This window comes from Nyctereutes procyonoides, unplaced genomic scaffold (assembly GCF_905146905.1).
Source record: "Nyctereutes procyonoides isolate TBG_1078 unplaced genomic scaffold, NYPRO_anot_genome, whole genome shotgun sequence".
In the NCBI taxonomy this organism is placed as follows: Eukaryota; Metazoa; Chordata; class Mammalia; order Carnivora; family Canidae; genus Nyctereutes; species Nyctereutes procyonoides.
In genome coordinates, this window is record NW_026575125.1 from 26,648,005 (window position 1) to 26,670,638 (window position 22,634).

The 22,634-nt window shown below is 40.6% G+C and overlaps 1 protein-coding gene across 8 annotated transcripts in view; it reads right to left on the bottom strand.

The window, feature by feature from the left end:
• DMD (dystrophin) overlaps positions 1–22,634 on the bottom strand; it is a 2,039,779-nt gene that overhangs the window by 215,453 nt on the left and 1,801,692 nt on the right. For all 8 annotated transcript variants that reach the window (XM_055339022.1, XM_055339018.1, XM_055339021.1 and 5 more), the window contains one exon: positions 16,170–16,248. In XM_055339022.1, coding sequence (XP_055194997.1) covers positions 16,170–16,248 — 79 coding nt within the window. The remainder of the gene's footprint in view (positions 1–16,169; positions 16,249–22,634) is intronic.

Here is a 22,634-nt window from a genome sequence, read left to right on the forward strand (position 1 = left end):
ACAGATGGGCTACATTCCAGAGGGGAAGGTCACAGGAGTGATGGATGAGACCTCTAATGTCTGCCATAGCTGTGAAAATCTTTATGGCTAACTAAAATTCCTCACGAATAACAACCTGTAAATATTATATGAGCTGTCAGATGGAGAACACTGAGCTCTCAGACCATCGCACATGGTGCACAGAATACCACACCACAGGATTTGTCAGTAGATTGCCAAGTCATTGAGCACATCAGACTTACATTTGATCTGGGAAGTCAAGAGTTCATACTAAAGTACTTGCTGAGGTGACTGAGTTGCAGAGATATAAACATTTCCAAGTGCTGCTGGCTGCACAGTCCCACAAAATCTCATAACCAATATTTGGAAGCATTACTCATGAAAGAAAAGCTCCTTCAAACTGACTTATACAAAACTCCAAGAACCTCATTGTCATTATTGGGATAGTTAGAAAGAAATACAACTCCTTAGGCCAGCTATAGGAGGAGAGGTGTCTATGTAAGTAGAGCCATGACTGAGTTATGCTCGTGGAATGTCTGACTAATTCTGAACAGAACTGGCTGATTGTATTACCACAGAATTTTCCTCTGGGTAAAGGTGGCTACAGTCTTTAGGCCATCTGGGTTAAGCCAGGTTACTAACAAGTCAGTGCAATATCGCCAGGTGCCTTTAGTGTCTCTCCAGATGTGCTTTTAAAAGACGGCAGGCAGTCAACACCATTTGCTGAATGTTCTCTGTGTGAACGGTATTGTATTAGGCACCAGGGAAATTTCAAGGAATGTAAAATTTGAAACCTAAGCCAGTAGGGAGCAACTTAGATATTAAAAATCAAATGACTGTAGATGGGATGCACATCCATTTAGAAAGCAAGAGTGAGAAAGAGCTAAAGATAGGACAGAAATTAATGTAAAAAGGTGGGAGAGATTAAATTTTGATCCCAATATTTTCCTCCACTGTGAAACAATGAAACATCTACACTTTAGCCATTGCCTCCTGGCGAGCATTATGCTTCCCAGCCCCACGACCTTGGGCTTGGCCATATGACTTGCTTTGGCCAATGGGGCTTTAGCAGACATGATAGGAACAGAGGCTTGTATTTTTGTGCTCTGGCAATCTGCCAGGAGCACATGCCCCAGGTGGCCTCTGATCCTTCAGCATGGGCCTCGAAACCCAGGATATTTAGAAACAACCTGAATGGAACTAGCAGCCAGGAGCCAAACCCAGCCAACCTCCAACCTATAGCCTGTAGCAGAGCTTCCCAGTCAAACTTTATCTAGATCATCTGAACTACAGTTGACCTGTGGATCTATAAAACATGAGAACAGAAACTTTCTATTCTCATACAGGAGTAAGGGAGGCAGAGAGGGAGAAAAAGAGGAGGGGTGGGCAGAGAGAGAAGGGTAAAAGAACACCAAAGAGATGAAAGAATAGAAAAATATTCTGAAGCAGAAGTTTCCCTGATTTGTTACTAGCCACATTCTCTACTATCATCCAAAGATGAATGAGGATTACCCACTTTTGTTTTTGTAGTTGAGCCTTGTGGGCTGCCACTCACTAGTTCCTGGAACCCCTTCTCTGAAGCTGATAAACTATGATGATTACAAGTATAAACTTGAATGTGTCATTAAAGGTCTCCAGTGCATTTTCTTTTCTGTGAAAGAGAGACAATAATACTCCTTATTTTACAGGGTTGTTGGAAAGATGACGCAGGTTCATTCATGTAAAATGCTCTCTCAGTGTTAAGAGCACAAAGTACTCCATATTTTTTGCATTCCTATTCCTACCCCTATTATTATTATCATCATCATCATTAATGTAGTGAGTCATCAGGATATTTATCCCATTAACTAACTTACTGCCAGTGTGAAGAATCCTAGGGGAACCAGGCAAATGAAACTCTGTGATTCTAGAGTTCAAGTGACTGGTACCCACTAAAGCACAGGCCTAGGCAGCAATCCCAGTAATTGATTAATTGATTCCTCTTCCTCTTCTTGCCTCCATTTTCTGACTTTTCAAAAAATTTTATAAAAAAAAAATTTATGCAGTCCTCCGAGTAGTAAAACTTGGGAGGAGACAAATCTTTCTTTTGGTATTCTGACTCTCAACTATGAGAGTCAATGGTGTTCAGCCATTTTTATATGAGTATTGCTTAGGAATTCAAAACACACAGCTAAGTATTTTTAGAAAGACTTAGAACAAGACATTTTCATTTTAATTTCTAGTTTTAGTTCTGATTTTTAAATTAAACTTCACAAAACCAAACAAACTTGCTATCTTTTATTTTTTCCATTTAAATGAGTGTGGCTGGCTCACAGGACAGGAATGATTTGATCTCATTTAAGACTTAAGCCTTGTTGCCCTTTATTTTGCCTTATGATAGCAAGGGTCCTGGTGAGGTTTTGTGTTGGGCTCTAGGAATGAGTGAAGATTTTGTTTAAAACTTTTCCCCTTCCCTTGCGACCTTTACTAGATGTACCTGCTCCAGACCTCCTGGACCAAGTCTTTTCCATGATGGCTGGCCTAGATCAAGTTCTACAACACAAACTCTCACTTTTTACCTTTTGAGAATAAATAAATCCCTTTGTCCTTAACTCACACCGTGAATGAGCTCATTCCATTTCTTTTCAAATTTTTTCCTAGACATTTCCTGCTCAGATTTTCTCTTTCCAAGTCAAATTGTCCCCATGTTGACTAATCTTTCAATTATTCTCTCTCGTCTGCCTATTTCTAGCTCATTAAAACATTAGCACTCTCTAAAACTACCTATATTTGTATTCATTATACATACATAAGAAATCCCTTTTCTGGACCAAAGGGCTATAAGGAGGCTACATGTAAAATTGGAAAGGGGGATATTCATCATATCAGAAGACACCCTGTGAACCTTGCTAAGTGAAAGAAATCAAGGGCCACACAATCAGAAGCCTTCTTTGCTAAGATTCCTCACAGATGAAATACTTTCTACCTTGGATTTGCACACAGCCTCCTAGACAGTGTGCATTAATACTCGATATTGTGATTGATAAGAGAGATATATTTGATCTTTGCATATGGTGGCTCACAGTTTCCAAGACCCTTGGAATTTCCTGGGTGGAGGGTGAGAAAGGTGTCTTTTGTTATGTTAACGAGAGGACTCTTGGAAGGCAGTCTCCTAGGACTGGACCTTTAACCTGTGGGATCTGATGCTACCTGTAGGTCAGTGGCCTCAGAATTGAGTGGAATTCTAGGACACTCTGCCAGGATCTGAGAACTGCGTGGTGCTGTGTGGAAAGTATTCCCCTCCACAGAAACTGGGCTCAGGAACCTCATTTACTGGTCTGTAAAGAACATCTCATTTTGCTTCCTGTAGAATTAATTCCCCCTTCCACTCTAGTCTTACCATTCCTATTTACCACAACTATAGGTCATGCTGTTTTTTGTTTTTTGTTTTTAAATAGGTCTTTCTCTTTTGTTTAGAATTTGGGCATCCCAAAGCCAGGATTCGGTCTTTCTCATCTTTCTATTCCAAGTGCCTAGTGTTTATTAATAAATCTAGGAATGTATACTACAGGCATAGTAAGTCAGATCATGTTCCTTCTTAGCTCGGAACCCTCTTAGTTCCTCCCTTCTTAATAAGAAATTTCAAAGGTTTTTAGCCATAGTTGACACGACCCACCTTGGCCTGGCTCTTTGTCACTCACTGCTCTACCTCCTCCTTATTATTCACCGTCTTGCTTCCTCAGCTTCAGTCCTACTGAACTCCTTCTTGTTCCTCAAACCCCAATAAGCTCGTTCTCATCTCAGGGTCTTTGCGTTTACTGTTTCCTCTACTTGGAACCCTCTGTATCTGCCTGGCTTGTTCCCTCACTTCTCTACTCAAATGCCACCCCCATGACCACCCCATTTAAAATGTTCCCTTCCCCTATCACCGCTAGCCTGCTTTATTCTTCTTGGTCAAAGTTATCATGACCTGATTGCCTTCTCCTACTAAAATTTAAGGTCCAGGAGAGAGGATTTTTCTTTTATTTACTTCTGTTTCCCCAGTACCTAGAACAGAGTTTGACCTATACTGGTTATAGAAGAGACTAGTTAAATGACAGAATGAATCAATTCTTAGCTGGCCTAAAGTAAGTGAAGCTCATAGTTGTTTCAGGACATTAGACTAGGCACTAGATTCGGTTCTTCCATATTGTATTAGAGAGGGAATAATCTTTAGCGTGCCCAGTTATTCATTCAATCAAGGCATATCCTGCACTTATCTGCAAGATGTTGGATGCATGACATTAAAAAAAAAAAAGGAATGCATGCCCTTTACCCTTATGGTTCTCACACTCCAACCCATTTCCTTTTATGATCTATTTTATCGACTATACTTCATTCTAATTCTTGTCTGTCATTAGTATGTGTGCCGCTGAACTTAAGGTATAAGGCAAGAGGCTGATGTAATCTTATGCTACCTTCAAAGCCCTTACCCGTTAATGGAGGTCACGAGGTCAGACATCTTAAATAATGATCATCACTACATACACTGGACAAAATCATCAACCTCATAATAAAAGCAAGAGTAAATCAAATCACCCAGTGACCAGAAGGAGCCTATTACAATGCCTTTTCCTCAGATGCTTTGAAATGCCTGTCAGTTACATTGTCCCCTCACAGATGGGGTTCCCCAGGTAACAGACTCCGAGACAATGTTTAGAGAGCAGGGTATTTAGTTAGGTGTGCCCTTGCGATTAATAGCTGTGGAAAGAAGAAGAAGGAAACAGGGATGGCAAGTGAGAGAAGTCAAGCTAAGATGCAGTTAACCCCACTGATACTCTTAGTTAACTCCACTGGAGCTCCTGAAATAGAATGTTAGAATTCTCCTGCATTGGGCCAAAATAGCCAGGTCTTTATCCTCCTGCAACCATCAGGAGCTACCCACAGATGGGGTGTGACTTTAGGGGAGGCAGCTGAAGCAATTCCCCAAAGGACAGACAGCTGAAGGTCATCTGCTGAGGACACTTCTCACTGCATGGGACCTAGGAGTTGTAAAAAGTAGGTTCAAATGATTCTTCACGCATAGGCATACTTAGCATTCCATGTGACTCAACTGCCATGGCTACACATCGTCTAGGAGTAAGTTACATAGTAGTAGTTCTCAACCAAGGACAATTTTGCCTCTTAGAGGACTTTTGGCAGCATCCGGAGACGTTTGTGGTAGTCACAGTTGAGAGGGCGGGTGCTACTGGCATGGTGTGGGGAGAGGCCAGGGATGTTGCTAAACATCCTATAGTGCACAGCACAGACTCCCCCACAAAGAATTGACTCCAGCACCCGGGTCAAAAGAGCCTGGTCTCAATATAAATGGATTGTAAACACCTGACCCAATCAGATGCTCTTTCTTAGAGAGTTTGGTTGTAACATATGAAGAAATTTAGATGGTAGAAAGGTAGGGAAGTTAAAAAAAAAAAGAGGGCTAAAGAAGAAAAAGGAAGTCACAAGGCAGTCGAAACTGTAAGGACAAGGTGGAGAGGAGAGAGAGAAGCTATGATACTGAGGTAGTTTGAGTCTACAGCAGCAAAGCACATCAGGAGAGAAGCAAACACACTTCATGGTGACTGGCATTCTGCATCCTTCCTTACGTTTCCAGGGGTCTCCCTATCACCTAAGCTTATCCCGCTCCTTACAAAGCTCATCTGTAGTAGACTGAAATCAAGATGATTGTTATTGTTGATATATGAAAGTATATTTAAAAATGCAAGAGAAATTTTTAAGAAAGCGAGTGGGGAGGGACAGAAGGAGATGGAGAGAATTTCAAGTAGGCTCCATGCCTAGCAGGAAGCCCAACCCAGGACTGAATCTCACGACCCTGAGATCATGACCTGAGCTGAAATCAAGAGTCGGATGCCTAACTGACTGAGCTACTACCCAAGTGCCCCTCAGGAGAATGGTTTTTAAACTAGCAACAGTTTATGTAAGTCTACAAAAGAACAAAATACCTTTGTCCTCACCTCAAAGTTCTCACCAAAAAGTATTTTGTAATCCCAAACTGGTTGTGTTCTGAAAATGGAAAACATCCAAATGGAAAACGAAAGTAATGATTTTTGCCCACAGGGATGTGATTCCACCATTTCTGATGTGCAAAGCTTTGTATTTTGGGACAGATGACAAAATGTTACCCTAGGCCAAACTCACAAATGCCTTCATTTTCTGGGGAGTGTAAAAATATGCCTTTCAGAGCCACATTCCACTAAAATAGTGTCCATGTATCATGAAGCTGATGCAGAACTGTGGTGCCGGTCTCGGCGTCTTAGGTCTCCATGAGGCCCAGAGAAATCCGTCACAATGAGGAGAGTAAGAAAGAAACAAGCCTTTGATCAATCTCTGCCATGCCACCAGACTAATCTCCATGCAGGCATGTGGTGGAGTGGTGGTTAGTGATCAAGCTAAATGTCACTATTGGGCTCTATAGTCAGATGATGCACAGTAGTTTCATTCAGTCTGAGAGATGTTAATGCTATTGGCGACCCCCTCAGAACTCTCTTCCCCGCTGATGCACTCATCCCCAGCTGCTATGAGTGCTGATTGCTATGGATACAGTGCCCCCAGCTCCAGAGAACCTTCCTCAGTGATATGGGAACTATGGTTCCCTGCTCCCTAGAAATCCACAGCCGATGACTAATGGACATGGGGGAATGAAAGCCCAGTTCTCTTGCTTCAAAAATGGGGCCAACTCTTAGCTTGACTCCCTCACCAGCATACCCCTCACTGCATCCTCCTTTTCTTCCTCCCCTTTACCCAAGAGCTGCTGTCCAGACCAATTACTTGGACAAGAATCTCTTTCCATGAAACATTATTTAATGCTGGGGTGACCGACCGTCCCAGTATATTCAGCACCGAGATTTCCTGAGATGCAGGAATTTCAGTGCTTGAACAAGAATATCCCAGACAAACCAGGACCAGTGGTCATCCTAACTTAAGGCAGATAGACGTTTGGATCCTGAGTTTTGCCTCCACAACTTTGGGTAATCTGAATAACATTAGCTACGCAAAAAAAGAAAAGCAAGTCTTGATTTGACTTATTGGACAATTTTGGTAGGGTCTGTAGCCCCATTACAGCTGATTTCAAGCTACAAAAGGTCAGTTTAACAAGCATCTCACAACTCCTGTATATTTAACAACTGGCTCTTTCAAGCCAGTACAAGCCAATTCCAATAAGCAAACTCCCACAACAGAAACTGAGAACTATCCAAAGCTTCTTCATGTGTCCAAATAAGTGGATACGTACGGCCCAAGATGCAAAATTTTGTTACTAAGCTCACTCTAAAGCAAATAATTCTAGATCTTCATGGAGAATATAATTTGAGCTCAAGGAGAAAGGGCCATAGAAATTGGTTCTAAGAGTAATTATTATCACTGTGACTGCTTTTTGTGGGCATCTGAAAGGCTACCTTTGAACTTACAGAGCTGTTACCAGCATCATTGATAAGTTAGAATGCATCTGTCCCAAATTCCCAACACTTGTGACAGCACGTCACTGCTGAAGAAATTGGCCCAAATTATTTTGCCCTGAGATCTTTTCCTGATAGGAAGCTTTAGGCTGAAAATCATCTCACATTGTAGCTACAAGCTTCTTCCCAACTTATCATGATGGCTTCTTTAAGCCAATCTGAAATTTTAAATTATTGGCTCACTCATATTGCAAATTCATCTATCCCCTGAGGACAATGCAGCATAGATTGGAGCACTGTTAAGTGAAATGTCAACAATTATTAGATGTGCTTAAAGTCCCCCCCATCTTCTTTATTAAGTGTGTGAGTGGGAGGAAATGGTGGTGGGGGGTAGGTACAGGGATGAAGGTTTGGCAACTCTCAAGATGGAAACAAACTTTTTAGTCCTATGTAGCAAGGGGAAACTGTAAAGGCTTGGATTGATTTAATGAGACAAAGTGTTAACCAGGGATTTGATTAAGGCACTTAAGATGATAAAGCCTGCAAGAAATAAGTGATCAATTCTTTCTTTTTACAGTGTCTCATAATCCGAGAACAAGATCGCTCAATGAAACTCATATCTTTTAAATTCAGAACAAATAGTAAAAAGGAAATTTGTCTTACAGAGTTCCAGAGCCATCAACAGAGGGTAAGACTACAAGAGGTCAGTGGGTTAAAAGCTAGAGAATAAAAATCTTTACTATTATTGTTTTTTTCCATTGCCAAAGTAATACACGCTTATTATTAAAAAAAAATCTGCAAAAGTTAAAAAAAGGGAAAACACAATAGTTCTTTGATTTCCGATTTCTTTTCAATCTTGTCTTTAGATGTCCCCTTCTGTTGTTTTTATTTTCTAATGTAGTTGTGATTATGCTGTGATTTTTGAAGTCTGCTTTTTTTCCCTAATATATTACATGGCACAGGAAACTTTCATGAAAAGGACCACATCAAGTTCTGGATGCTATTAGTCCTTGCTCAGAGGCAACACGAAAGGTCACATTATTTATTGAGTGTCTACTATGTAATAGTCACTATGCTAAATCTCATGCCACTGTGTATTAGCAATGTCAGGAGGAAATTTAGTTTTTTCTTTTGGGTATAAAACATAATTCACTCTGTAAATGATTTTATTGAACATCTACCAAGTACAGACACCATGTTAGGTGCCAGAGAATATATAACCATCCTGTCCTTGCAGAGATTAGGGTCTAGTCATTGATTATTCATCCATTCATTAGTTGTGCAAATAACAGTTGAGCTCTTAAATATGAAAAACACTGCCCCTTCAGATTAGATCCATGAAAAACATCTTTGGAAAGGAGAGGAACTAGTTACACACAATTAAATGCAAAAGAATGAATGATACATTCACATCTAGTTTGACTCTAATAAGCAGATATGAACTTATATTGTCAATTGATAGTGATAATGACACTAATGCTAATAGCAGTCACCTATATATCACTATGTGCCAGGTACTGTTCTATATATTTTGTTTATTTTAAGTAGGCTCCAAAACCCAGCATGGAGCCCAGTGCGGGGCTTGAGCTCATGACCCTCAGATCAAGACTTGAGCTGAAATCAAGAGTCAGATGCTTAATCGACTGAGCAACCTAGGTGCCCCTGTTCTATGTATTTGTTCTATATATTTTACACACACACACACACACACAAGGTAACTATTTGGTCTTCACTATAACCCTATGAGGTAATATTACTATAGTTCATTGAATTCGAAACTCCATTGGGCAGTAATTACATTCTGATTTCAGGGCTTTTATAACTTGCAGGGAGGGACTAAGTCTTACATTTGATGAAATGTTACTATTATCCCCATTTTACAGATGATGATAAAGCAATTGAGTATCTGACCTTTACTTACACCCAGTCAGCCTAGTTCCAGAGCCTATATAGTCTTTTTTTTTAAAGACTGTATTTATTTATATTTGACAAAGAGAGAAAGGGAGCGCACATGCAGGGGGAGCAGCAAAGGGAGAGGGAGAAGCAGTCTCCCAGCTGAGCAGGGAGCCCAATGATGTGGGGCTAGATCCAAGGACTCTGGGATCATGACTTGAGCTGAAGGCAGATGCTTAACCAACTGAGCCACCCCGGCGTCCCAGAGCCTACAGTCTTAACCAATATCCCAAGTGATACAACACTTGGCCCAGAGGCATCCAGAGAAAAATTCAGGCTCTGTAAATCCATTTAGTATGGCCCAGACCAAGAGAAACAGAAGAGAGAGATCTGTGGCAATATCAGATGGACTAGACAATTGCTGGCCTCAGTGTTTGTGCTTAATGCGTAAGGCAGTGTGAGATGTGGCCTGCAAGTTCAGAAACTGGGTCCAGTCCCACATCTATTACAACCACGTGTGTGACCTTGGTGATGTCATATATATCTTTCTGCACATATTCTGTCATCTGTAAAAATAAGGCTAGGGGTAGCATAATTGTCTTTCAAACCTTTTTGGACTGTAGCTCACAGAAGGAAAGTATCTTACTTTGTGTCATAGCATACACATATGCATGTGTGTGCATGCACACACACACCCCCTAATTGAATCCAAAGTGTCAAAACAATACTTAACCTTGCTTGTGCAATGTACTCTGATATTTTCTCATCTCTTCCATCCCATTAAAAAATTGTTGGTTGCAAGTCATTAAACTGATTTCAGTATTCACTAATGAGTACTTTGAAAACAAATCATATGGCTACTCCCTTAAGCCTCTCTCCAGTTAAGAAATTCCACAGCATAGGGGACTCTTGGGATAGGGGTGGGAGCCAGAAATCTCAGGAAAGAGAAAGTTGACCCTTTTGCCTTATAAATAACTCATTTTCTTTTTAATTGGATCATGTTCTTACTATCTTCTGCAGAAAGTTCTCATCATTAAACCATTTGGCAAATACCACTTTAGGGCAAAGATTCCAATACTACATTCCATGGCACGTTTAGTGAGAAATTAATTGGTATGCCTGAAAAAGACTTCCATAATCACGTAAGAACAGAGAAGAGCTACTGACTTTATCCTCTTCTTAGTGTTTCGATGTATATTAAAGGCTACAACAATTTCAACAACAAAAAGAAACTTTCTTATCTTTATGGGCTACTGTTTTTCCAATCTTATTGACCCCAAAACTATTTTTTCAAGGAAGAGTTATTAACATCATACAGAACATTAATGTTTTGAGGAAAATGGCTTGGAAAATGCTACTTTGGGGAATTCTAGAATTGGTCAAATATGTTAAGTATTTATTTAAATTCCAGTTAGGTAGCATAGTGTTATGTTAGTTTTGGGTGTACAGTATAGTGACTCAATACTTCCATACATCACCTGGTGCTCATCATAACAAGTGCCCTCCTTAATTCCTATCATCTGTTTCACCCATCCTCCCACTAACCTCCCCTCTGGTCACCATTAGTTTGCTCTCTAGAGTTGAGTCTGTTTCTTTTTAAGATTGTATTTATTCATGAGAGACAGAGAGGGAGAAAGAGGCAGAGACACAAGTAGGCTCCATGCAGGGAGCCCGACGTGAGACTCGATCCTGGGACTCCAGGGTCACGTCCTGGGCCGAAGGCAGGGGCTAAACCACTGAGCCACTGGGGCTGCCTGAGTCTGTTCTTGGCTCTCTCTCTCTCTCTCCTCTCTCTCTCTCTCTCTCCCTCCCTCCCTCCCTCCCTCCCTCTCTCTCTCTTTTTCTCTTTGCTCATTTGTTTTGCTGCTTAAATTCCACCTATGAGTGAAATCACGTGGTATTTATCTTTGTCTGACTTATTTCACTTAGCATAATATTCTCTAGCTCCACCCATGTGGTTGCAAATGGTAAGATTTCGTAGAACTAGTAAAACATTAAGACAACTCTAAGTTCTCACTGTTACAGAAGGATTTCTACCTTTATTCAAATAAATAGTTCTCCTTGGTGAAGTAAAATGTAGACTAGAATCTTAGACAACTGAGAAAATTGATACAAAAAAGATCTTAGGTTCTTTTTTTAAAAGGTTTTAAATTCTTAGAGATAAATTCTTTAAAACTTTTTTTTAGATTTTATTTATTTATTGGAGAGAGAGAGAGAGATTATGAGCAGGGGGAGGAGTGAGGGAGAAACAGACTCCCCACTGAGTGGGGACCCTAATCCTGGGACTCCAGGAACATGACCTGAGCCAAAGTACACACTTAACTGACTGAGACACCCAGGCACCCCATGAAGATAAATTCTTCAAGATAATTTTATTTTATTTAAATTTTATTTATTTATTCAGGAGAGACACGCAGAGACACAGGCAGAGGGGGAAGCAGGCGCCATGCAGGGAGCCTGATGCGGGACTCGATCCCGGGTCTCCAGGATCACGCCCTGGGCTGAAGGTGGCGCTAAACCGCTGAGCCACCCGGGCTGCCCCTTCAAGATAATTTTAAATGGATAATTTTCAGACTACTATGCCACTAAATAGCATAAGTACTTTCTTGATCATTGACATATGAAGACATAAGCACTGTACCTTCCCGTTATATATTCTAATACATGTATAAATGCTAGTAGTGTGACTCAGAATCATGTATAAATATAATAAATTATATATATAAAATTTAAAAACCACACTATTAGCAATTTCTCCCTTTTCTTGGTTTATCAAAGTCGATTAGAAGTGGAAGAGGGGGCACCTGGGTGGCTCAGGCAGTTGAGCATCTGACTTTTGGTTTTGGCTCAGGTCATGATCTCAGGGTTGTGGGATCGAGGCTCTTAATAAGCCCCACTTTGGGCTCTGTGCTCAGCCCTGAATCTGCATTGGATTCTTTCCCTCTTCCTCTCCCCTCTTCTGCCCCTCTCCCTGCCTGCGCACACACTCTCTCTCTAAAATAAAGAAATACAATCTTAAAAGAAAATAAGTGGTAGAATGTTGGGGCACTTGGTTGGCTCAGTCTGTAGAGCGTGTGACCCTTGATCTCAGGGTTATAAGCTCAAGCCCCACATTGAGTGTAGAGATTACTTAAAAACAAAATCTTAAAAAAATGGTAGAATATTAAAGCTAGAATTAAAGGCAAGCTAGTGTCTACCAGTGGATAAGGGTCATATTTTACAATGTTTTCCTCTTCTCATTTCTCTCAGATCTAAGATAAAAGGAACAACTTCTTTAACAAGGAGAGATTGGGCCACCAAGAAGAAACAGTGAATACTTTTATTTAGTAAAAGGCTGCCTCTCTCTACTGATAAAAAAACAAAGACAGCTGGTAATGTGATTTTCAAAGGGGAATGTGTGTGTGGGGGGAGAGAGAGAGAAGGGAAAAGGAGAGAGAGACAGTAAGCATGTTTTGGGGGGCAGTTAGTGGCGCATCTTTACTTCTCTTAGTAATTTCTAAGCCTCAGAAATCATCCTATTATTATTCCTAGTAACCTGGAAGTAAATTATCTGACATCTATCAAATCAAAATCATTTAATATGGCTTTAGAATTTTTCAGACATATTTTTATTTGTTTTAGGGGAAAAACTGTTTTGCTTTCATAGAACACAATTTAATAGCAAGTAAATGACTTCAGAGATGCCCTGCCTCAAATATAGTTTTGATGCAGTACCCAGCTTCTGGAGCAGATTTCAAGAAGTCCATGTGACAGTACATTTCAAAAGCCATACAAATGTAAACATCCTTTAACAGAGCAGTTCTGCGTTTAGGCATTTATTTTGTAGAAAGAATGGAAGATGTTTATAAAGGTGTACAAAGGCTATTAGTCATAATGTTGGATATAGTAGTGAAATATTTGAAATAATTTTAATATTGAGTACTTCAGAATTGTCTTGGTAAATCTGGTGCAGCCAGGGAAGAGACTACCTAGCCATTTGAAACATTACTTGGCAGAAGGATATTTAAACACAGAAAAATATTTTTATTACCGTTCTACAGGAAAAAAAGCAGGTCATGAAATGGTAATGTGTTTTTATCTCTGTTTGGTTTAAAAGAAGAGAATCTGAATTCACACACATATACAGACCCCCTGAGAGAAAGACCCCCTCATGAAGTACACTTCTTATAGTGGTTATCTCTGACTGGTGGGCTTATGGGTGATTTTTCCCCCTGTTTCTACTCTTGGCTTTCCAGAATTTCTTGAGGGGCGTACATTATCTTTGTAATTAAAAAGGACAACAAAGAAACATTCTTCATTTAGTCTTTAGTCTCACTGTCCTATTTCTCAAATAACTCTTACGCCAAATTGGTATTTTTTTTTTTACATCCACAAGCAAAGCTTCTAAGCATATATTGATAATCCACATGAATGAGAAATTGGTGACTTCTGGGGCTGGCTCCATTTAAGCAGGTAAATGAGCTTCTGTGTCTACTAGCCTGACCTTTCTGGAAGTGGGCACCAGTGTGATATTGTTTAAAAGGTATAAGGATGCTCCACCTGGCCCTTCAAAGTTCTTCCCTCACAGCTCAGAGATTATGGCTGATGTTCTACCAACAGAGAGTCATTCCTCAGACTTATGGCTTTTCACCCTATTAAAATGCAAATAACCCAGGAGAAGTACACATTAAACTTTACCTGTCACCTGGGTTAAATAACATATCATTTTCTGAAAAGAAGTTTTAATGGGGAAGACATGGGAATTTGGGTGGGGCAGGCAAAGAGAATAAAAGATGAGTGAACACACCTGGCGTCCGAGGAGTAATTAATATTAGTGAGAGTGGTATTTTTGTTTATGGCTTATGAGTCACTTACAAATATGTTATTGCGTTTAATCTCAATGAAATAGAATAAAGTGGCAGTCACCAAGGCAACTTATGTAGACCAGAGATTTGGGAAAATACAGAAGACGAAATCCACAGGCCTTGTAATTATCCTAGAGGCATTCCTAAAAGCCATAATTTCACTTGATTGCAGACACTGCTATAACTTGGCCTTCCTTCTTTCAGCCCATCCTAAACGTGTATGATACTGTCCAAATAACGACTGCATGCAGAGAGTAAGGTTAGACCCAGTCCAGAAAGTAAGACAACTTCTTACCTAATACACTGTCATTGTATAATAGAAAGACAGGACCACCACCTTTTAGGAATTTTTGTTCTAAATCTCTTTTTTTTTAATTTTTATTTACTTATGATAGTCACAGAGAGAGAGAGAGAGGCAGAGACACAGGCAGAGGGAGAAGCAGGCTCCATGCACCGGAAGCCCGATGTGGGGTTCGATCCCGGGTCTCCAGGATCGCGCCCTGGGCCAAAGGCAGGCGCTAAACCGCTGCGCCACCCAGGGATCCCGGAATTTTTGTTCTAAAAGATAAGAGCCAACTGGAGATACATGAAGACATCTAGTCAAATACTTTAAAAATGTGAGCAAAAGGGGCACCTGGGCGGCTCAGCGGGGTAAGTGTCCCACTCTTGGTTTTGACTCATGTTGTGGTCTCAGGGTTGTGGAATCGAGCCCCATGTCAGGATCCATGCTCAGCAGGAAGTCTGCTTGAGATTCTCTCTCCCTCTGTCCCTCTCAGACTGCACATGTGCATGCTCACAAGTGTGTACTCTCTCTCTCTTTCAAATAAACAAATCTTTAAAAAAAAAGTGAGCAGAGATCTTTTTCCTATCGGAAATGGAAAACAAAGGAAAGGATGGGAAAGTGACAATAAAAGAAGGTGGCAGGAGAATGCAGGGAGATCATACAGAATTATTTCCTATCTATAAAACACATAAATGAAGTAAACGACAGTCTAGTGTAGTGGCTAAAGCAGGCTCTGGAACAAACCTGGGTTTGAATCCTGGCGGTCAATCTCTGTGGAACTGTGTGCCTTAATTTCCCCATCTTTAAAATTGGTATGATCATGGTATCTTCCACATTAAAGTTCGATGAGGATTAAATTAGTTCATATTTGTGGCATTGCCAGGCGCAAAGTAATTGCCTTAAAATGATGGTTAGGCCCTCATCCATATTCACATGTGACAAGAAATATGCCAGAATGTTAGCGGTAGATGTTAACTCCATGTGGTAGAAGTATGGCTTTTTAAATAGAAAGAACCCTCAACATACACACTTTTGTAATCAAAGAAAGAGTGGTAGAAATTAATAACGTCAATCAGAGGACAACAGGAGCTTGACAATTTAATATGTCTGGTTATATTAACAGGATGTTCCAATATCAAACCCTCCATTAACTAAGGCTGTTTCTCTTAGTATTTATTATAAAACACATACTATTTATTAATAATATACATTAACAATATAATGAATGACACAAATATAATTAATAAAAGAGCAAAACTAAAGTATAATGAATGAAGAGTGGTCAAGGATAAAAGAGCAGTAAGAATAGTTAGGGAGAGGAAACCCAACAGGCTGAGCTTCCAATTTGGATGCAGGAAGTATTTAATGAATTATGCAGAGATAAAGAATTAAAGATTCCCAGTAACACATATTGAATTATCCTATCATAATTATATGGCACCATAATTATCAGCTTATGAAGTGAACTGCTATAAGCAGAACTAAAGACTCAAAAATATTACCAAAGTTAGCACTCGAGAACACACTACAGGAAACAATTATGCATCAGCTGAGAACTGGACAAGATGATCTAATCAGACCTCCTCTCCTAACCCTCTGGGTTCTCCCCCTAACTTGTATTTCAGGACGATTTATGCTTCCAGCACACTTGGCAAAGACGATTGCAATTCACCTCTTGATTCTTTGCTACCAAGACCCAATGAAGACATCAAGCAAGGAAAGGAGATAGCAACTTACTGGAAAGGAAGTGCTGGGAGGCTGGTCCAAAGTCCCTGTGCGCTTCATGCAGCTGCCTGATGCGGTCCTCAATGGCCACCTGGGAGGAAGAGGAGAGAAATGATGTTCTCTCATCAGATATAATGAGGAGCAATGAAAACAATGTACCCTTTTTGGTAAGATCTTTGGGACCTTGAAAGCTATAACACTAAAGCAACAATTTATAAGCCTGGTTTTAATATCCGCTTACCATATATGGCCTCTGAGACCTATTTTATCAAACCAAGGCCAAACAAAAAACGATTTGCTTTCTTGATAATGTTAAAATGAGTTTTTCCCCCTTTACACTCCACTCATTGGCAAACACAAATGAACTACTGCTCCAGTGAGTACCATCAGAAATGCACACTCTAAATCTTTCATGCAAAGGTGAGGGAGGTCATCATTCCCTGTGACACGAGATGGCTAAAGGAGCTCAGAAAGGGCATACATTTTGTCTTTATCTGTTGTTTTCGACTAATGTTTTTTGGAATCCTATTGATGATTAATAGATCACTGAGTGATTATTCACAAGTAACCAACAGTTGATTAATACTCAAGTATCAAAGAAGTAGAGGCAAGGCTTAAGTAGAGGGTAATTACAAGGGAGATTATGAGATGAAAGAAATGTTCAGATTTCAGTTTTTAGTAAACATGAAAATTCCTGAGAAGTATATCCTTAGGTGGCATGAAATAAAAATTACCACTCTTTTTTTTTATTAGGTTTTTCTGTTATATATTGACAGTGTCCTGATAGCTTAGTGAATTCCATTCTGGGTGGGGAAAAAGGAGGAATTTTAGGGGTGAAACGGTATACTTTGTCATGTGGCATTCTGCCAATTGGATATTAGTGGTGGCCCCAGGCCTGAGGTTTCATAAATCTGGATTTGAATTTGGCTCTGAACAGCCCATGCTAAACAAGGGGTTGGCCAGCTCTCACCCAGAGCCAGCAGAGCTCAAGTGGGCTTGCTTCTATGGTGTGGGTAATTCCCAAGAGATACGATAGGTATTAAACTGATCCAAAATCTGCCTTGGGTAGTATGGTCTAAAGCCGACTCTGACCTTGCAGTATCAGTCAAGGGCCTAACAGAGATCCAGAACAATCTTTTTTTCACCTTCTCCTAGCCTTGCCCATCTTTACTGGGACTAAATATTTGGAAAAGCATGTGGAGTTCCAAAAAGTGCAGGGTTTGCTTCACTGTTACGCACACAAAAGCATGAAGAACACTTGAAATCTCCCTTCCCAGCCATATGAACCTGTGCTACCGGCCAAACTCAACCTGCCCGTCCCGCCATATTCCAGCCAGTTGCGCACTTGTAGGACTTGTTCTTGCTGCTACTCCTCTCTAGAGTGCTCTTCTCCCTCTTCTCTTCCAGTTCTAGTCGTTTATATGTGTATACAGCCCCTTTCTTTTCCCCCAGGGCTAGAAGTGATTGCTTCGCCAGCATCCTCACAGCACCTAGCTTCTACTCAGAGCACTTCTAGCATACCATCTGTTTGAGTTGCATGGACGTGAGTATCTCCTACAGTGCACTGTGAACTCCCTGACAGCCGGGACCACTCCTTGTTTCTCTTCCCTTACGCTCCCTCTGGCAGGATACAGTGAATCCTGCACGCAGTAAGTGATAACAAAGGTTTAATGACTAGTTGAGCAAACCAATGTGGATGGGTGACTGACAGACACAGAGAGGCAGACAGATTATGGGAGAATAAGCAAGAATGTGGACTGACCCTGACTGCATGCCTCTGGGTATATCGTTCTAATGTTAACTTTCCTTACCTGTAAAATGGGACAATGATATGACATACCTCACAGAATTTCTGTGGGAAATAGCTAAGACATGTGAAGTGCCTGGCCTGGTTTCTCTCACATGGTAATTACTCAATGAATGTTAGCAGCTACTGTTTTGTTGCTATTATGATTAACACAAGGAGAGGAATAGGTTATCGCGTGCAAGGCAATGCATATGACACAAAGAAATGGCTAATATATTTTTTTAAGATTTATTTATTTGGGGTGCCTGGGTGGCTCAGTTGGTTGAACGTCTGCCTTTGGCTTGGGTCATGATCCTGGGGTCCTGGGATCGATGCCCACATGGGGCTCCCTGCTTAGTAGGGAGTTTGCCTCTCCCTCTGCCCTTCCCTCTCACTCTATGTGCTCTCTCTTCCTCAAATAAATACATCTTTTTACTTTTTTTCTTAAGATGTATTTATTTATTTGAGAGAGAGATGGTGCGTGTGTGAGAGGGAGGGGCAAAGGGAAAGGGAGAGAGAGAATCCTCAAGTAGACTCCCCGCTGAGTGTGGAGCCCAACTCAGAGCTAGATCTGAAGACCATGAGATCATGACCTGAGCTGAAATCAAAAGTCTAACACTCAACTGAACCACCCAAGCACCCCAATAAATGGGTAATATTTATTAAGCACTCTGGTCATGGCAATATGAATTAACTTATTTAATTTTCACAGTAACTCAGGGGTAAGAAGTCATAGTATCTGCCTACTTCACTGACATAGGAGCCGAAGCATGAGAGGTTAAAAACAACAACAATAGCAAAGTTGGCCCAACTTTAAGTAGTTAGTAAATTGGCAGAGCCAGGATTCAAACTCATTCAGTCTGGCTCTTGCTTTTAACTGCTATTTTAGAGATTAAAGTTGAAAGAAACATGTTTTATATATATTTAATCTGCAGCTGGCCTTTCAATTTACTGAATGCAGAACAAATCTGGTGTACCTATCTGTGAAAGTTTAGTCTTTGGTATATTTTATGACCTAATGCAAGGTCAGTTCCTGGTCATGAACAATGTGATGCCATAGATTATAGAGAACACATGCAAATGAATGTTTGAAATACATAATTATTTCTAAATGCAGAATGGGTCATTCCATGAACAAATTAATCAAGAGATGATTGTGAAAGTTTGGGGGCGGGGAAGACAGGATGAGGAGGCCACTGGGGAGTGGACAGTAATCAGAGATCTTTTCACATCCTGAGAAAGAAATCCCTAGAGGAACACGTGCTAAAGGAGTGTGACTGTGCTGCAGGCCCTGTCCCCTGGCAATGATGTTGGTAGATTCACAGTGACTAGGTGGAGGCAGCATCTGAGTCCATTAGAGGGCACTCATCTCTGAAAGACAGTTTCTTTTACACCAGGAGACCACCAGAGGTAGTTTCCAGTGTGTGCCCAATATGGTCAATAAATGAAAAGGAGACAGAAGTGAGTTCCCATCCCTACTCAAAGTTAAGAAAATGCATAAGACAGAGAGAGACTGAAATTAAAATGTATCATGTAATGAACTGAAAACTTCAGAAACTAGTCTTAAAGGAACTAAAGAATCAAGCACAAAATATTTTTTTTTCATAAATTATCTTTGGACAAAGGTATTGCATGGATTGAATGCACAAGTGATAAACAAAGACATCGGTTTCAGAAAGAGAAAAACTTGAAGGCACACTAGCTACCTAAGAACAAAGGAACTTTATTCTGTGAGCAATTAGGCAAGGAAATGAAATATGATAAACTTTTGCAACAATAAGCTCCATGCATTGGACCTTTTGAACTGGCTGTGTTTTTAACCAATATCAAGTACTATATACAGACTGGGAAGAAAAGTCCCAAATCATATGTTAGCACCTTCCATCCTGGCATAATTCCTTCTTTATTCGGTCCTCTGTTCACTTGGTGAGCATTTGTGAAACCCAAAGAGCCACACAAGGAGCAGACACTAGAGTCTCTGATCTTCGGACATATAAAGGTTTGGAAGTGAAGTGGAGGGATGAGCCAAGGAAAGGCCAGGGGCTGAACACGGCTATTGTAGAGGTCGGTGAGGTATGGTGAACTAGGTGTCTCGGAAGCAGAGATACAAAGCAAGGCATTCCAGACTCTGAGGCTCAAGATTTCTTTGGCAAGGCCAAGAGAACCAGCGAAGATTTCTGTGCAGGGACTCATGATTTGAGTAAGGTTTAGGCAGTTGAGTCAGTGAGGCCTAAAACAGACTCAAGAAGGACCTGGAGGCTGAGACCAGGTGGAGGCTGTTGCTATCACTGAGGTATGGGATGACGTGTGTTGCAATGAAGACTGTATGGCCTGGAATGGAAGAGAAGGTGCAGGTGAGGAGGTATTTTGAAAGAAGGAAGAACTGATGAATTTTGGTGTTGGAGCTTCATTTTGGAAGAAGCAAACAGAACTCATGTATTTCCAGTGTGGAAGACTGGGAGGATAAGGATATTGCTGATAGAAATACGGAAATTCCAAAGAGGGGGGGGGAATGGCATGTGGCTGTAGGAATTCATATGGAATATGATTTATTTGACAAAACAGTGAGATTTTAACTGGAGGTGTCATGTAGAGCCAGTTGACAATTTGTCTCAGTCATTACGGGAAGAAAAGGCAAGTGAGAATAAAATAAAAAGGGTAAGATTGGGCATTGAGCAGGGTAGGAAGAGCCAAAGGAGTGTAACTAGTGTAACCAGAATTCTTCAAAGAGATAGGAAGAACCCAATTTCTTCTGAATTAACACGCAATACCTCTGTTTCCTTTTTTTTTAAAAGATTTTATTTATTTATTAATGGGACTCACAGAGACGGAGAGAGGCCAAGACAGGCAGAGGGAGACACAGGCTCCATGCAGGGAGCCCGGCGCAGGACCCAGGTCTCCAGGATCACGCCCTGGGCGGCGCTAAACCGCTGAGCCCCCCACCCCGCCACGGGGCTGCCCTCTGTTTCCTTTTTTTTTTTTTTAAAAAAAAAGATTTATTTATTTAGTGGGAGGAGGGCCAGAGGGAAAGGAAGAGAAAGAATACTTAGACTCCCTACTGAGCTTGGAGGCCCAACACGGGGTTCAATCCCACGACCCCGAAATCATGACCTGAGCCGAAATCAAGAGTTGGTCACTTAACCGTCTGAGCCCCTCCAGGCGCCCTGACCTCTGTTTCCTTTTGCAAAAAGAAGTACAAGTATAACAGCTTTTGGGGGAAGCATATATCCTGTTTCTACTATTAGATCATAGATCATGAAAGCTTAGAACTGGATGACTCCTTATCTATTGATACACAAGGGTCTCTTCTTTAGAACTATCCCAGATGGGCGAGAAACTGCCATCTGCTCCTTGAGTACTCGTAATCTAGTTTGCAGTATTCCTCAGTAAAAGCATGTCAGAGAAAATTTTAAAAAGTCTTTTTTTTGTTTGTTTGTTTGTTAACTATGCTCTGTGAGGACGGGGACATATCTTTCTGTCCCTATGATATTCCCGGTGACTAGCACAGTCCCTGGCATATAGCAGGTACTCTAATTATTATTTGAATGAATTAATGTACAGTTTATTCAAGAAGTGTCACCCTAGGGACGCCCGGGTTGCTCAGTGGTTGAGCATCTGCCTTCGGCCCAGGGCATGATTCTGGAGACCCACGATCGAGTCCCACGTTGGGCTCCCTGCATGGAGCCTGCTTCTCCCTCTGCCTATGTCCCTGCCTGCCTCTCTCTCTGCGTCTCTCATGAATAAATAAAATCTTAAAAGAAGTGTCACTCTAACAACTGTATTTTGCATGAAGAATTCTCTATTGTGAGATTCCCAGCACAATTTTTGGAAAGACTTCCCCTGCCTTCCTCCCTTCTTTCTTTCCTTCCTTCTTGATGGTCAAAGCTTAAGGAAGAAAACCATTTAGATTTACTGGGCCTGAAATATTGGACTCCAAAAATTCTAACGTAATAATTTGCAAGACAAAGCAAGAGCCCAAATCTCGCTCCTATTTGTTTTGTGCTTTCAATCGTATTCGAGAGCTGGGAGGACTATATATTATTCTCCTTTGCTTTCTCATTTCAGGTGAGTTCTGCAGGCAGTGTACTGTTTGCACAGAGACCTCGCTTCTTTCATGCCGTTAAGAAATGCTTCTTCATTCATTCAAAAGATACTTACTAGAAGGCAAGTTACCTGCCCCTGAAGATATAGACCTTGGCGATCTTATTCATAGTTTAGCACAGTGCCTAACACCTAGGAGATGGTCAATACATATTTGATAAATGTGATGAATGAAAAGACTTTTTGAGTTCTTGTTATCTGTTAGGCACTGTGCTAAGTATGATTATGGTAGATTAGAGAATAAAATTTGGGGGATAAGGAATGAAACCAATTTATTCAACTAAATTGATGATAACACATTCTATTCCTTGCTTTGACTATTTCCCAAACCTCAGTCCATTCCTCTGTGGGTTTTGAAAGATATCCTTATTTCATTTTTTCCTCCAAAATTGTTTTAATTAAATCAAAAGGAGAAGAAAAAGGAGAGATCACAATATTGTGGCTCCTAGAAATGATTTCAAGTAAATTTATTTAAATTCAAATGTTACAATGTTCAAATAAAGTTAATTTCCCATTCTCAAGGGCTTCCACTTTTTCTTTTGACCTGTTAATCAACTCTAAGTTTTCTTTTCTTTTTTTTTTCAACTCTA